Source organism: Fusarium flagelliforme, assembly GCF_020744385.1.
Source record: "Fusarium flagelliforme strain FIESC 12 MPI-CAGE-AA-0113 chromosome Unknown B0J16scaffold_7, whole genome shotgun sequence".
NCBI lineage: Eukaryota > Fungi > Ascomycota > Sordariomycetes > Hypocreales > Nectriaceae > Fusarium > Fusarium flagelliforme.
Genome location: NW_025763509.1, coordinates 2681687 through 2697690, shown reverse-complemented (window position 1 = coordinate 2697690; position 16004 = coordinate 2681687). Strand labels below are relative to the sequence as shown.

At 45.9% G+C, this 16004-nt stretch overlaps 8 protein-coding genes across 8 annotated transcripts; 3 read left to right on the top strand and 5 right to left on the bottom strand.

Moving 5' to 3' along the window:
* Positions 1-229: 229 nt before the first annotated feature.
* B0J16DRAFT_324565 (kinase domain-containing protein) lies at positions 230-1532 on the bottom strand (the record flags this gene model as incomplete). The annotated part of the gene is made up of 2 exons (XM_046125833.1): positions 230-900; positions 980-1532. 2 exons carry the CDS (start codon positions 1530-1532, stop codon positions 230-232), a joined length of 1224 nt encoding a protein of 407 aa, XP_045979461.1.
* A 1006-nt stretch (positions 1533-2538) lies between these two features.
* Positions 2539-3475, top strand: B0J16DRAFT_405177 (uncharacterized protein; the record flags this gene model as incomplete). Its single annotated transcript, XM_046132865.1, has 3 exons — positions 2539-2660; positions 2717-3187; positions 3403-3475. The coding sequence occupies 3 exons, from the start codon at positions 2539-2541 to the stop codon at positions 3473-3475; spliced, it is 666 nt and encodes a 221-aa protein (XP_045979460.1).
* A 1300-nt stretch (positions 3476-4775) lies between these two features.
* B0J16DRAFT_293077 (uncharacterized protein) lies at positions 4776-5423 on the bottom strand (the record flags this gene model as incomplete). The annotated part of the gene is made up of 1 exon (XM_046124354.1): positions 4776-5423. A coding segment is annotated over exon 1 (180 nt), but the record flags the coding sequence as incomplete, so codon positions are not given.
* Positions 5424-5432: 9 nt separating this feature from the next.
* On the bottom strand, positions 5433-6107 carry B0J16DRAFT_253283 (uncharacterized protein; the record flags this gene model as incomplete). The annotated part of the gene is made up of 3 exons (XM_046123112.1): positions 5433-5707; positions 5744-5929; positions 6008-6107. Coding segments are annotated over 3 exons (561 nt in total), but the record flags the coding sequence as incomplete, so codon positions are not given.
* A 221-nt stretch (positions 6108-6328) lies between these two features.
* On the top strand, positions 6329-8626 carry B0J16DRAFT_405161 (kinase-like domain-containing protein; the record flags this gene model as incomplete). The annotated part of the gene is made up of 6 exons (XM_046132864.1): positions 6329-6523; positions 6579-6780; positions 6840-7363; positions 7428-7996; positions 8048-8337; positions 8433-8626. 6 exons carry the CDS (start codon positions 6329-6331, stop codon positions 8624-8626), a joined length of 1974 nt encoding a protein of 657 aa, XP_045979457.1.
* A 15-nt stretch (positions 8627-8641) lies between these two features.
* Positions 8642-9589, bottom strand: B0J16DRAFT_310771 (uncharacterized protein). Its single transcript, XM_046124986.1, has 3 exons — positions 9200-9589; positions 8991-9149; positions 8642-8930 (listed from the first exon to the last, which is right to left on the bottom strand). The coding sequence occupies exons 1-3, from the start codon at positions 9527-9529 to the stop codon at positions 8781-8783; spliced, it is 639 nt and encodes a 212-aa protein (XP_045979456.1). The 5' UTR covers positions 9530-9589; the 3' UTR covers positions 8642-8780.
* A 520-nt stretch (positions 9590-10109) lies between these two features.
* Positions 10110-11147, top strand: B0J16DRAFT_293072 (uncharacterized protein). Its single transcript, XM_046124353.1, has 2 exons — positions 10110-10578; positions 10634-11147. The coding sequence occupies exons 1-2, from the start codon at positions 10202-10204 to the stop codon at positions 10971-10973; spliced, it is 717 nt and encodes a 238-aa protein (XP_045979455.1). The 5' UTR covers positions 10110-10201; the 3' UTR covers positions 10974-11147.
* A 2095-nt stretch (positions 11148-13242) lies between these two features.
* B0J16DRAFT_324559 (uncharacterized protein) lies at positions 13243-14048 on the bottom strand (the record flags this gene model as incomplete). The annotated part of the gene is made up of 3 exons (XM_046125832.1): positions 13243-13382; positions 13638-13802; positions 13871-14048. 3 exons carry the CDS (start codon positions 14046-14048, stop codon positions 13243-13245), a joined length of 483 nt encoding a protein of 160 aa, XP_045979454.1.
* Between the last annotated feature and the right edge of the window lie 1956 nt (positions 14049-16004).

Genomic DNA, 16004 nt, shown 5'->3' with positions numbered 1-16004 from the left:
GTAGAATCGCCCATGAGAAACCGGTTTTTCCAATCTTATTAAGCAAACTTCAAGCGAATATCCAATTTGGGTATATGGCTACCCCCGGACCCTGCTGTTACCAGACTACTCGAGTGGTCTATTGTGTGATAAAGAGTTATACGATCATGATATTGCCCCAGTAGCTACATACAATAGTACCAGTGGCCATACTGTATACACATAACAGTTAACTCCAGCCTATAAAGCATCATAGTCCATAGATAGCCATTAGGTCCTTAAATAAGACACTATCCAGAAGCTGCGCTGCGGTCGGGCGGTGCTCCGGTAGGTATGAAAATCCCCATCGCAAGATATCCAGCACAAGTCGCTGTTCGGTCGTAGCAATATCAGGTCGAAGTAATGTTATCTTGTTTTCGAGGCCAAGGTGGGAACTCGGCTTCCGATGCTGGCTGTACCACTCAGGATCACATAAGCCACCCGCATCATATAAGCCTTTCCATTGTACCGGAAGTGGACCAAGGGTATCTACAATGAATGAGATGACTGTAGAATTGGCTGAGCCCGAGAAGAGAGGGTATTTCCCATATAACTCGGCAAATAGGCACATATAGCTCCACATATCAGATACGAAACTTGGATTCATGCCATGTACTCGCTCTGGGGCACAGTATTTAGCAGGTGACTGCACTTTCTGTACTACCGGTGTACCGGCTCGAATCGCCATGCCGAAATCTCCGAGGTAAACGTCATCCGTTATCAGTTCCTTCTGCGGAGCCATCGGCATAACCAACTCGCATGGCTTCCATGGCACATATGGCAGCATCATCTTCCGAGGACGTCCAATATATTGATACTTGGTGGTGGTGTCTTGACTACTGAGTGGGCAAAGTCCAAACATGACATTGGCACTGTTCAGATCTATACACAGAATGTTAGCTATACAAGGAGCTCTGGGATCTGCTAGATCTAACGGAAAGCCTGCCCCGAGGCGACCTACCACGATGTACAATTCCACCTTCATGCAGCGCCCGCAGGCCGTGTAACAATTGTTTCGCAGCCAACATCCGGGCAACGATTGGTTTCTCTCGGATATGGTCTCTGAGGTTTGGGCCCTGCAACGGGAGGACAAGTACTCGATGATGGCCATGCGGGCCCGAAAGAATAAAGGCGTCCTGGCATAGCAGAAGACGAGAAGTATCCGACACAGCGTTGGCGACCTCGCGTTGAACATGGTACTCATGCTCTCCAGCGTCTCCATATACCATAACCTTGAGGGCAACATCCCTCTTGCTAAGCATATCATAAGCCATCCAGACAACAGAGAAGCCACCATGACCTAGCTTGTGGTCTATGCGATACCTGTTGGCAAGAATTTCTCCAATATATGTAGGATAATATAAACCTTGGGCATACAGCTCCGGGTCTTCTGCCACTTCGTCGAACTCGTACTCATCCTCTGAGTCTACAAAGTCACCCTGATCAGGAGCCCCAATCCTCTCAGAGGGCGTTGTTGCCGTTTTGGGTCCTGCTCCTGCCTCTGGTTCACTCATCATATCAAGAGTAGTTATAAAGCCTTTAGGTTGAAATTCGGGGATAAAAGCCTGTATGTGTATATATATATACATATAGATAGTGGTCCGTGATTGAAAAAGCTCTTAGCTAGCAGATTGAGCAGAGCGGGGGCTAATATTACCGGAACCCCACTTCTGGGTTCAGCCAATGATATATATCCATACATACCCCACCACAACAAGGAACAACAACTAGACACTTCTATAAATACACAAAGACTGTTGGCTCTAACCCAGGTACCATAAATAAACCTTATGGATTCTAGGATGGTTGGCTTTGGAGGTTAGCCTATTCCGTAGCCTGCTATCTACTATTCAACCCCTCAGCGGTAAGAGCCACCCCGCCGTGTTTTACATGCCGCTCTGTGAAGGTCCTCAACTCCGTTCGTAATGTGCTATAATTATCTGCCATCCAATCCAGCCAGCGATTCCTACGAGAGTCTTGTGGGCGTAACGCCAACCTAAGCGCCGCGGCAGGGATACACAGCGCACCTCCTTAGTGATCCCGGGTGTAATCGTTGGGTTGCAGGCAGGGCTTTCTCCCATGATCGCGCCTCAGGCATCAAACAATGCTCTCTCGACGTAGTCGAGTCCTATACAATATATAACAGGAGGAAGGCCAGAATTAAACTGTCACTGAAGCAGTTGCTCAAGCAGTTCCACGGCCTCATACAACTATTTATATCAGACAAAGGCTCGATATCAAAGCTATAAATTCTTTCCTACTAGAACGGGCCAATACTAAGGTTTCATATTCTTTACACCAGCCATCTTTACTTTCTTCCCTATCTTATCTATTGACCTATCTTTCTTCCATCTTTTCCTTATTTATTACTATTCCAGGACCAGATATAGCCCCATTATATCAAAAGCATATCAATCCTAACGCCCAGGAAACATATCATGTCATACCCATACTGTCTTCCAGCAGATAGCTATAAAGGCGATATTAATAGTATCCGTGTGCGGTGGGGAAGGTCAAGCCATGTCTAGATTGCAGAGTAAGGCAGTGTCTGCTGCAGCGCCGCTGCACACGCTGAAAGCTCTATCGGAGAACTTTGTATACCTCCTTGCATATCGACTAGGAAATGCAGATGCTTTAATCACGTATGGGCCCTTAGAGCAGAATCTAGAAAGGAGAAACTAACAGTTGACAATTATAGAGCCGCACCACACGAGACAACTACCAACAGTGCGACTGGGGTGACAGAAGCTAATAAGAATCACATCAGTGCACAGATCCAGGGCAGGCAGAGTGGTGGTCGAAAGAAAGTGCACATCTACCTTGAGGGGGTAGGAAGAGGCCCTGGAGGTTATGATAATGTTTCGGTGAAGGGGGAGAGCGTTATGGTTAAAAGAGGTAAGCGAACGGTTCTAGATACTAGTCTGTCTAGTGGTACCTACCCTACGGTGGGAGGATCAACATCTGGGACGGTTGGATATGGAGGTGGTGGATCAACATCCCAGATGGCGGGATACGGGGGTGGAGCATCGACATACGGGGCAGCGGGATACGGCAGTGGAGTATCGTGGTCTGGCCAGCAGCAGCAGCAGCAGCAGCAAGAGCAGTCCGAATGGGTTTGGTATAAGCAATACCAGAAGTGGTATCATCCTGGGACAGGACAGTGGCAGTAGTAAGAGAGCCGGGAAGAGTCAAAGAGTTAGAACGTAAGTAGTAGAGAGAAGAGATAGTGTGAGAAGAGTATTGAGGAAAATACACATAGGATATATGGAGTATAAGCGCCTTGTCGATTAATGCTAAGAAAGAGGTAATTCTGGACTACCATAGTAAGAAGAAAAGATAGATAAACCTCCATGCTATCTATTCCATTACCTACTATTATGATAGTTGGACAGACCTTGCGATATGGCTGGGCGACTATCAGGAGGGCATAAAACTAGCGCGGTATCCCGTAATCTGAGGCAGGCAATTTCTCCACTTTCAACGACATACCAATACTCTCAGTAGTAATAACAAATACAGCCTACGAATAACTATTGCTACCAGGATGACAAACTATTACTGTCGTATTATTAGAAGATATATGGAAGGAGACAGGGTTTGTTTCAAAGATGGGTATATGTTGGTCCTTATCATTGAGTCATAGTAGATAGAATTAACGTATTTAACAAGCAAAACGACGAATATACTGCCGAGCTAATAGTAGGTTACCCTATAGCCTGTTTGCAGTCCGCCGGTGCAGCGCGCTAGCGCTGAGAAGGTTAGGCAGACTAACCGCTGACGTGAAAGCTGTGCGAAGCAGGAAGAAGTGGAAGAGGAAAGAGAAGGTTAAACGTGTTGCGGTCAAGGTGCGTTAAGACTGTTGGGATTAAGGGTAAACGCTTGACGGGGTTAAGCGCTGTGGGGTTGTGAGTGGTGGTGGTGGTGGTGGTGGTGGTAGGGGTGGTAGGGTGGGTTAAGGGTTTGAGGAAGGAAGGAGGAGGTTAAGGCGTTTGTGTTAGGGTGGTAGTAAGGTAGTTAAAGAGGAGTTGAGTTAGTAGGTGTTTAAAAAGTAGTAAAAGAGAAAGGAAAAGTAAGTAAGGGTTAAGTGAAGAGGTAAAGGATAAGAGAAAGAGGAGGGTAGGGAAGGTAGGGAAGGGTAAGGTAGTTGAGGGTTCTTAAAAGAGTGGTTAGAGTTGTAATTGGGTAGGGGAGTTGTTAAAGCAGGGAAAAGAAGTAACAGGGGTTCGAAGGTTAAGTAAGGGTTATTTGTAGAAAAGTAAGTAGAGTTAAGGGTTTTTTAGGAGAGTAGGAGAGTAGGAAAGTAAGTAAGTAAAGTTAGGGGTAAGAGTTGTGGAGAGGGGGTTGATGAGGGTTAGGGTTTGGATTAGGGTTAGGTAACCTATCTAAGCTATCTGCCCGATTGCTTTTCTAGGTACTATATACAGTATAAGAGAGTAAAGGGATAACTATAGCTATAGAGAGATATAGAAAATAAGGAAAGTAAGGAAATAAGAGCTATATAAGCAGTATAGGGTAAGTAAGGGAGATAAAGCTAGCTATAGGGTAAAGAGATAAAGTAAGGAAATAAGGTAAAGAAATAAGTAAAGGAAAAAGTAAGGAAATAAAGTAAGGAAATAGAGTAAGGAAATAAGGTAAGGAAATAAGGTAAGAAAATAAGGTAGAAAAATAAGGTAAAGGAAGGTTATAGAGGGTAAGTAGCTACTATAGGTAGTAGCTATAGGGGATAGATAAGGCTATAAGGAGCCTTAGGGGTCCCATCTAGAGGGGTTCCAGAGGGAACTAGCTATCCCTCTAGGGGCTTCCTTGCTAATAGAGGCTGCTGAGATAGCCCGGGTCCTTGTAAGAGCTAGGGCTATAGAGGAATCAAGCTGTACAGCTGCTACAGGCCCTATAAGGTCCTGTAACTTCCGGTAGGTCTTAGCGGTCTCTAGCTCCATAAGGCCCCCTGAAGAGATAATAATAGGCTGAAAGAAGGCCCCTAGGGTTCTGTATTTCCGGCGTTTTTCCTCTGCAACCTCCCTAAGGGTCTCGTAGGGGTCTGACCTAGCTGAATCCTTTGCTAGGGCTACGATCTGAATATCGTAGAAATAGCGGCTATTCCCTATAGTAACCGCTATATCAGCCCGTAAGCTAGTTGCCTTATCCACTAAGGGTTCCTTCTGGACCTCTAGCGTAGGCTCTGTAGCTAAGGCTCTATAGAAGGCTCTAACCACTGTATCGTGCCTTGCCGTCCACCTTCTTATAGCGCCCTTACAGGTATCTTGGTGCTGGAAAGCCACTATAGCCCCACAGGAGCTACAGGGTAGGCTAGGGGGCTTAATGGGGTAAAAGAGCCGGCTTCGGAGGGCTTCCGTGATCTCCGAGTCTGCAAAAGATAGGGCTTTCTTAGTGGGCAAGACCCCGAGCCACTTACGGCCGAGATAGCTAGCGTTTTCAAGCCTAGCCTGTTGGTATAGGGTAGGAAGGTCCTGTAAGAAGGTCTCTAGCCTAGCCTTATTAGCGGTTATAAGGACCTCTTTCGCTGTAGGTCCTTCTGTAGCTATAGGAGCTATAGGGGGGGGATCCCCTGTAGCTGTAGCTCTAATCTTGGCTAGGGTAGGTTGAGAGGCTCTTATAGCTGCCTGATATAGCTGTGCAGCTAGCTCCTTATGTAGAGGAATCCCTAGACCGCCCTCCCGGGTAGGTAAGGCTATAAGGGATAGATTAGGCTCCTTAGGGACCTCACTAGGGGTTCTAGCTACTATAGCTAGAATAGCTTCCTTTATAAGGGTATCAGCTTCTCCCCACAGGTCATCAAGACCTATAGGGCACAGTTGCCGCTGTAAGTGCCTTAAAAGAAGCTGTATACTTCCCCTAAGAAGAAGGAGGCTATGCTGTTTAGGGAGGTCCTGTAGTGCTGTTAGGGCTCTCTCTAGGGTAGCTAGCTTTCCTGCTAAGAAGGCTCTTCTGCCGGTTATAGGGCCTATAAAGGTCCCTAATGCCTGTAAACCCTGTAGCTGTAGGTCTTCTAGTGACCATTCCTTACTTTTAGTAGGGTTAAGCTGTACTGGGGAGCCCTGTAAGACTTCCCTAGCTGCCTGTAGTGCCCCTGTAGGTGCCTTATTAAGGATATAAAGGTCATCTAGGTACGCAACTAAGGTAGCTGTAGGAAGCTTTCTAGCTAAGGCCTCTAGGGTAGGTCGAAAAGCTAGGGAAAAAGAAGGGCCGATACGAACTCAGGCGAAAGTTCCAGCCTCACAGACCTCTGGAATGTCTTCACAAGTGGTCACCGTTCATGATAGATTCATTTGAGGGGTGTCAGTGGATGATGATGTCGCCTTTCTTCTCGTGGGAAAACAAGCGGGCAGTGCGCACCTACTTTCTCGCAGACCAAACCATCCTGCCGTTCATTGAGGATTCGTCTCGCGACGTTGACATGGATGATGATGAGGACTTCCAAGGAGGCCACGGATCTATCTTCAAAGTCAAGATCCACCCAGCCCATCACAACTTTCATCACATCGCCGTATGTAAAAATGTTCGGGTACACTGACTGAGATTTGCTGACTATTGTCCCGCAGGAAGCCCACGATTCCGACTCTGCCTTTGCGGTTAAACGCCTCCACTCTCGCAGTCGTGAGATGCTCTCAAGAGAGGTAGATGCTCTCAAGCGATTAAGTGGACAAAAACATATAGTTCCGCTTCTTGCTACATTTGAGTACAAAACAGCTATCATCTTTTGTTTCCTTGGGCGAATGCAAACCTACGACGCTACTGGGCCATGTTCCCTAACCCATCCATTGATCGACGTTACGGGCTCTGGGTAGCCAAACAGTGCAAAGGCATGGCTGAGGGGTTGAACATCATCCATGAGCCTCCACCTGACCAAAGTGACGATTATGCCTACGAAGCTGCCTTACAGCCAAGCCACCGGCAGTCGCATTCGTCACAGTCCTATGGCAGACATGGAGATATCAAACCAGAGAACATCCTTTGGTTCCGGAACGGGCCAAATACTAACATTAGCGTCTTGGAGATCGCTGACTTTGGACTTACGCGTTTCCATAACAGAAGGTCCCTGTCTAACATCTCACCCGTTGGTATGGGGAATTCCCCAACCTATCGTGCTCCTGAGTTTGACATGCCTGACGGACTTCTATCGAGGTCTTACGATATATGGGCGCTGGGATGTGTTTACCTCGAGTTCCTCACATGGTACTTCATGGGCTGGAAAGGAGTTATGGAGTTTTCCACTTTGAGAGAATATAAACGAAATAACCTCGAAGCTGACGATGCTTATTTTGAGCTCACTGGGGCTCCGGAAACAGGCAACATTTGCAGCAAAGTTAAGCATGAGGTAGTCCATGTAAGCATTAGCCGCAAGCTATTGTGATTTCTCTTCCCAAAATCTCTTTCCTGACATTCAGCAGTGGATGGCATCACTACATCAACATAGGGCTTGTTCGCCATTCTTCCACGATTTCCTTGACCTTATCAAAGACAGCATGCTAGTTGTTGAGACAGATGGTGAGGTTCCGGTCCGTCGAGCGACAGCAGCCGAAGTAAGGCAAAGCCTGGTAAGGTTCTATAACCGCTCCGGATCAGATGCAACATACCTATCCGGGAGGAATCCTCTGAATATCGCCGTCGATACCATGTTTACTCAGGGATCACACAATGGAAATCTCATGAGCCTCCAGGGCCAGAAGCGCTCGAGCACTGTCACTGGCTCAAATCCCACTGGCGTCAGTCGTGGTTCTTCATCACTATTTCGGCAGGGATCTAGGTCCACCTCGTTTAGTGGATCTTGTGGTTTACCGTCGACTTCTTCTAGCGATCTAAGCCATCGCCTTACATCTGCAACGCAGACGACCCAGAACACAAACATCGGGGACACAAAGGACAATAACTCCCCTTTTGCTTGTCCCTTCTTTAGACGAGACCCGAACAAGTATGGAAAGACATGTTCCAGGGGCTGGCTCCAATTTCATAGATTAAAGTAAGTCCCCCTACTGTAGCTGATCCTGGATAGGTTGCTAATAATTTTAAGGGAGCATCTATTTCGAAAACACTTTATTCCACGGTACCGATGTTCGCGCTGTCTGTCTTGTTTCGATAATACTGCTGCGCTTGAAGAACATGTCCGCTCTGTGCAACCTTGCGCATTGCGGGAACCCACAGAAATTGAGGGCATAACCGCTGACCAGGAACGTCGCCTCCGTTCTAGGAAGCGAACCAAAGCCGAGGCCGATTCAAATGAAGGGGGTCACGATACTCAACGATGGCACGAGATGTACAGGATAGTCTTCCCAGACGCTGATGCACTGGCAGTTTCTCCATGTGAGTAGCATAACAAAACCACAATCTACGATACAGGCATCTAACAAGTCTATATGAAGATGTTGATTACAGCCAAGGGTCTAACACAACCGTAGGGTACTCAGAAACAATTGCCGATTACAGCAAGTTTATAGATGGAGGTATTCCCTCGGAGGCTCATACCAAATTACAGGCAACTATTAACCGGGAGCTTGGATTCAGTGAAATGGAAGGCAAAAGAATAATTGACATTCTGCCGCTCTTACAACAGACACTTTTACAATCCTTTCAGAATCATAATGAAAACTAATTAGTTGAAAAGAAAGGAGTTTTACTGGACAATGAACTATTTACAATACAAACAAGCTTCCGGATCTTCTCGTTGTCCGGCAGCGATTCACCGTTATGCTAAAGTAGATACATAATCACATTGAGTCATCGTCTCCAACAAGTATCTGTACACCCTACTGCTGTCCTGAAAGAGGCATGGGAAATCTAACGAGGCCTTCCACTTTATTCTCGTTAAGCGAGAGGAGTCCCTTGAGATCACTATCACGGAGTAGTTTACAGTCTGCTTTGTGGTTCTTCTCAATCCACCCGGCTCTCTGGCAGAGCTTGATACAATCTGATTAGCATTTGCGTATAGTAGAAGTAGCGGGAGGCGATTATCTTACCCCGTTAAAGTACCAGAACAGGGAGCACTTTGCACATTTCATTAGAGATGTGACTTGTTTGTTGCACACGTGGCAAGTTGTCATGCCATCTGTTTCTGCCGAGAACATCTGGACTCGGTCGCTCAAGGCAAGCAACTCGTCCAGCGGCAGTGAAAAAGTCTGAAGGTAATAGTTAGCAAGCTGCTGTAACGTTGTGACTGAGGTAATACCTTGATTAGTGCAGGATTCTCCACACGAATTCCTGGTTCTGAAAACGCGAATGCGTGTTGCGTTGCATAGAGGACCGCGATAGTATACCCTCTGCATAGCTGCGACGGTGCTATCTCGCTGCCACGCCTGTCTGTATGGAAGAAGATGGGGATTCTCTGGCCAGCGACATCCTTGACATCCATCTGTAGACGTATGAGTGTCCCGAAGTCCACAATCTCTGCCAAGAAGCACCAGTGTTGTTGTGGCTGGTGGTAAGTCCCATCTCTAACTTTGAAGAGCTCGTTTTCTGTTTCTGTCTCATTTGGTAGTTCAATAAAACTTAGAAACATCACTTAGTCGCAGAAAGGTTACGATCGTTCTACAACTCTCTTCTTATCCCACTTCTAAAGCCAGTCTTTAAACTCATCTTAATCGAGATCCGGAGGAACATAAGTCGCGGCGGTTGTCTATCCATCTCCATATATAGTGTGGCCAGAAGGGCTTTCGGCGAGTTGTTTAGTCTGGCGAACGTTAGGGCAGTCGTCTTTAACCCCCTGCAAGCACTTCCCTAGCTAGTCTGCTGTTGCTGCTGCTACTGCCGTGGCTCTGGCCAGGGAATAAAACTCTCTTTTGTTTGTTTTCTCTTTACTTTGCCTTTTTTCTTATAGTAACAGCCAATTAACGCTTTCCTTTTTTATCTTAATCCTTTTTTTACTTCAATCGCCATGCCCCGCCTTTCCCCCCACATCACACTGAACTATTGACAATAGCGTACTGAATTATCGATAATAGCGTTATACTAGGCCGTTATTGATTAGCGACAGTAAAACTACAGCTGTAAAAAGCAACTAGTTAATATTAATTTTAGAAGCTAGGTTAGTAAAAGGGGGAAATGTCTTTACTAAATACTTTTAACTTAGACTTACCTCTCGCAACCTCTCAATATCTCCATCCTCAAACCTTAAGCTGTAATATCTGCAGCTGCGTCCGCTCGTTTTCATATTTACTTCTCATCTAACGCTATGGTTCGCGTTATCACCTTCAATCTAGCAGTTGTTGTTACGCTGCTTCTCGGCGCTGAAGCCGGTCCCTGTCGACCGACGAGGACCGCCGTTACAAGCGTTACTGAGACTACCTCGACGCTTGCTGCTGACACATCGGCTACATTAATCGCTTCGACTACTGTCACAACACTGGCAGATACCGCCACTGTAACCCTGGAGGATACTACAACTACAACCGAAGAAAAACCTACTACCACCACCGCGGCTGCAGTCTGTGTCGAAACTCAGTTGTTTGTGAACCCAAACTTTGACGACAGCACCAGTGACGACATTACACCTTGGACCAGCAACGCCTACGTCACCCAAAGCCAGCCCCAATCCGGCAAAAACGCACTGTACGTTCTTCTGGAAATCGCTTCCTCAGCCCACTGCTAACACAAAGTCAAACAGCTCCGCGATATTTAGCAACGGTGAACCCGATTACTACATCAAGCAGACTCTGCAGAATCTGAATGGTGACTATGAATTTTCCTACTATTACAGAGTTGTCAGTGTCAGCTCTGGTGCCGATTACACCTGCAATATTCAGCTCACGGTTGGGCAATTAAGCAGTTACGGTGAAATGTACGACAGCGTTGGTGGCTGGAGGTCGGGTAGCGTTAAATTTAGTACTTCTGACGACACTATCGCGCAGGCAGAATTACAGTTTGGCCTATCCTGCTATGGAGAATTCACTGGAATTGAGGTGGACATCGATACTCTCGCGTTTACACGAGTTTGTAGCGCTTAGGAGTTTCTGGTGCTGGCGTGACTTGGCTTTTGGTATTCTTAGACTTCTTAGGCTTAAGTTCGTATATAATTGAGTTAACTTTAGAGCTACTCAATGGCATGCTTATCCGTATCAGGTAGATTTCTATTTAACAATACAAGAATACGTTAACTTAGCAAAAACTTATATCTAGTCAATTAATCTCGATTTATATCAGGGATAATTATTCGTGTTTAGTGAAGGGAATTTTCGATATAACGTAATAAGCCGAGGTTGGTTACGGAAATCTTCAAGTAATAATAAGCTGCGGACCTCGCGATATCATATGCTTATTGGCCTTTATGTTATTGTATCGCAGGTTACAAGCACCCACTATGTAAAGTAATAGATAGTAGACAGCACTGGTTTATCCTATGTTATGATGATCCCAAGCTCTCGTTGCAAAGGGAGTTAACGTTCAAGTTGTAAGTGGGAATGATGTATCTGCCGCCATACAAAGCTAAAACCACCTTAATAGGCTGATCTGAGCTCCAAGGATTCCGTCGCCAAAGCTATCGAGGGATCTCATACTGTTTTCTTGGTTACCACCCCCGACTTCATGTCAGGCGGTCCAAGCCAGGAATTCAACCACGGGAAGAATGTCGCAGACGCCGCAGAGGGAGCTGGAATACAGCACCTCATCTTCTCGTCCCTTCTCCATGTGACAGATGAGACTAGTGGGCGACTCAAGCATGTATTGCATTTCGACATGAAAGCTGATGTGGAACGTTACATCCGTTCCAAGAACATTTCAAGCACATTCATCCTGCCAGGGTACTTCATGACCAACTTTACTGCCTTGCAGATGTTGAAAAGGGGAGAAGACGGCGTCTTCTCCCTAGCCTACCCCTTTAGCAACAGGGCCAAGATTCCTTTGGTTGGTATCAGCTCTGACATTGGTACATTCTTAATTCTCTTCTTCATCTTCCGTACAAGATCGGTTCACTAATAGACATGATTCTTCACAGGAAATAAGTCGTGGCAGCTATGCGTGAGCGGTCAGAGATGCTCGGGAAGCAAATCCTTGCGGCTGCCGATTATTATACCCCAGATCAGATCCTATCTGAGTTTGAGGAAGTAACAGGCAACAAGACTCGTTACATGCAGCTTGATCCTGAACGTAAAGGAGCTTTCTACCAGCAGCGATGGCAGATGAGATGTTGGAAAACCATCTACTCATTGAGGACCCCGGTTATTAGGCTGGCAGAAGCCTGCAGGAGTCTTTGAATTTACTTTCCAAGGTTGACCTCAAGCCGGTCTCTTGGAAAGAATTTTTGGCTAAGAACGCGCATCTTCTGAGCTAGGATGATGGTCATGAGTGATTCAAAGCTAGGTCTGTTACAAATTTCGCTTAGGCACATATTCATTCTTGGGGACGTCGTAGGAAGCAAATTCTTGCAACCGCCGATCACTGCACCTCAGCTTGAAAAATAACATAGCTATTTTGCTTTTAGTATTACGAAACTAAAGTACCTCTTTGACATTGCATGTTCAACCGGATATCCAACCTACAAGGAACTAACGGTCATTATAATCGGCGCTTACAAAGGTGGCCCGTCTCCGAGTGACTACCCTGCATACTCAAGTTCAGGACAATAAGCCATTCGTGAAAGAATCATTCTCGGCCACTTCGGAAGCTATGGAACCAGCCTTGATCAAATTGACGTTTGCGAACTTTGAACACGAGAATTAGGTCCGTCACACAACAGCTATGGCCACACACCAGTCCTCTAGGTTGCACACATGAAGTCAAACTTAGTAACATTGGACTTGAATTCATTTAAAGTTTCAATGCCGGATAATGACTTTGATTGACCCGCTATTCGGGTCAGCCGCTGTCCTGAATGCATCCACGCCGTTTTCCAGCGTAAAGTCATGCGTGATCAGCCTAGGCCTAGTACCCTAAGAACTATTAAGAGGCGATTTATCTACAATCGGCCACTAAAATAAATAATCTCGCTTAACTTTTACGCTTAATCGTTAGATGCTAAGACGAGTAGCTGATTGGCTTAAAATCACCTTAATCCCACACTTGGGGTTAGCTGGCATTAGCTTGGAGTTAGTGAAATGCGGAGCATGAGTCACGATATATACCCGTAGACCGGACCTTCATTAGCATTTAGGTTCATAATCTGCGAATATTGTATTATTTTCAGCTGTATACCTTAGGACTTGCGCCTTAGAGAAACTCAGGAAAGAAATAGTGAAATGCGGAAGAAAGGGTCTTGACTATTATATGTCAACCCTAACCCTAACCCTTGCCAGCTTTATCATTCTCTTTGGCATCCTCTAGCTGCTTCGTGATGCCGCATTTAGGTCGCGCTATGCCTATGGCATCGTAGCCAGTCTCGCAAAGGGTACGGAAGAGATTCAGTGAGGAGAAGAGGTTATCTGTAAAGACATAATATATTGCTTTTGGCAGCATTTTATATAGGTGAACAACAATGCTTTGTGTATTGCTGAGGGCAATATATTGCTTTGGTTTTCCCTTCTTTCCTTATGACTGCGACTGCATTTGTGACTGCAACTGCTCCTTCAGCAGCTTGATGACCACAGCGGTATACAGTGATTCCTTTACGTACCAAAGCCAGCGCAAAAAGAAGCCATACACCGCCAGCTATGTAGAAAGTTATGGCTTGGTCTGACATATTAGCGTGGTCTTGCCGCTTGCGCTTATAGTCTGCTGCCACTTGTCTGTTCGAAAACCCCCTACAGTACCACATAAAGCACCAGTGTTCTTGAAGTTGTAAATCTCGGCCCTCCCATCGGATGGTGGTGTGACGTCACTTTCGCAGACTAAATTGCGGTTGCCTGGTTATAGGTAGTATCAGTCGTTCTGTCTTGAGAACCAGTGATTGCTGCTCACACCGATCCCATACCTGACTGTGTGATAACAACCCTTGATCTATCTGCAGATACGAAATTTCCATTGCCATCGACTAATCCACAGTCGAAATCGCTAATGAAAATTGCAGAGTTGGGGTTGGGCTGAGCAAGGGCTAAGTTTCCGAAGTTGATGAGAATAGCGAGGAGGGGGGTTGCGATCATCTTAGCCATTGTTGTTTTGTTTTAATAGAAATTATCTGGTGAGCTGGAGTTGTGAGGTTTTGGAAGGATCTTGCTTCTTAGATGGAAAAGTGCGAGCAGATGCTGGCATTTTATGTTCAAACTTATAGCTCAGTTTATGAAAACGCGACCAAAGCATCCGGGGCTCATTCACAGGGAAGAAGCCAATGGGCTGCAGCCGGCATGATACAGGGCGAAGTACGGCAAAACAGTGACCGCTTCTAGAATCTGCGACCATAAACGTATTGCATCGCTCCGTTAGACTCCTTTGGCAACGCGGGCCCGATGATCAGGGCTACATAATTTGGTGCAACGATGTGCAATTCATAAGCCTTGGGATATGACATTTTTATGACTTGGAAATGATTTATCACAGCGATGCCAATCATAAGCATAACGCCGCCGGCTTGAGTCTGAGCACCGAGAAGTGCTCTTAGAGTTGCAGACATCCAGCAAGATGCAAGGCAATATTTTGGCAAAACTAGCATCCCCGTCAACCAGTCCGCCTGGTGACGGAAAAGGATAGAAAACTGGCAATGTTGCATACGGCTGAATTATGCCGCTGATGTCTTTTGTAGCATTGACCTGCCTGTGACACGATATATGAAGCCCACGGAGGCAGTAAGTGCAGGATTCACAAGTTGAAGCAAGAAATCTGACCGCAGCAAGACGACCTACTCTCTCAAGATCATGGAATTGGATGATTTAGCCGATCCGGTCGTGGTCGGCAATTTGGTCTAGGTGCCTTTGATTTAATTAGCTGGCCTCCCCTGCCGTGAAAGGTTCTAAGCTTGTCATACTGTTTATCGAAAGGAAGTACGCCTTTTTCCGGCGGACTGAACGCCAGGTTAATTCAGCTGAATGTATTTTCAACCCTGTGCCAGACCATAATGGATCATAGGTAGAAGAACTTACGAGATTTGACGGCGGGCGTATGTAAATGATAAACTGTCAACAGTAATACCGAGGGAGTCGATACCACATGGCGGCAACATTTCCAGTCGCATCAAGGCAACGAAAGCAAACTCAAAATCCACCAAGTGTGCTGATAGGCTGAACTAGCTCTGATCACCTGTAAGAGTAAGGCTTAATTGGTACATGCCGATTCAGGTGCTATGGCAGTGTTACTCAGTAGATTAACTTATTTTCTACAGTTAACTCTACATCTATTAACATATTTATAGCTGCCTAGTGTATAGAACTTCCAGCCTGGAAAGAGCCATAGAGATATTATTTCCGTGTGGGCACGGGAGAGGTATGTCCGTCTAGATACGGAGATCTATTAAGCGGGCTTGGATGTGGCTGGCCTGGCCCTCCAATGTATCCATACGAGGGAGCATGTAATGCTCCTACTTAGGATGTGAAATGGTGTTTTGTAAATAAAGTCTGCAGCCGGAAGCTAGATGAATGATAAAGAAGGTATAGCGCTGCTGCTTTACGGTTATGCGATGGTCTGCGTGTGACCTAATCAGATAATAAGCTAAAAAGCTTATCTTAGGCTACTGTGTAGGTAGTTGGTATGTCGCCTGAAATACGTTTTGATAAGTGTTATTTAAAATTGAATCTGGCTGAGAACTGACACTGACTGCGCGTTTTACCTCGTTACGGTAAGCAACAGCGAAGAGAAAGGAATCAGGCGCTGCTGCAATATGGGAACGATTTGCGCCGCCCCCCATACCCACTTCGAATTACGAGCATGTGGATCGAGTTATCAATATGTCTTATAATCAGCCTTTATAATCCTAAGGCAGTTAGCTACTACAAACTCTCTTTCTTATGTAGCATCACACCTTGGTTATACTGGGTGGAGATAAGCTTTCAGCCAAAGGTCAGCTGCAAAGAAGACACCTACCTTATATCTTAGGCGTTATACTACAATACGTTAAGAATTACGCGCAGCATCGTTTTTAAAATCGTCAAGTCTATTCTTATTAGCCCGTTTATCTA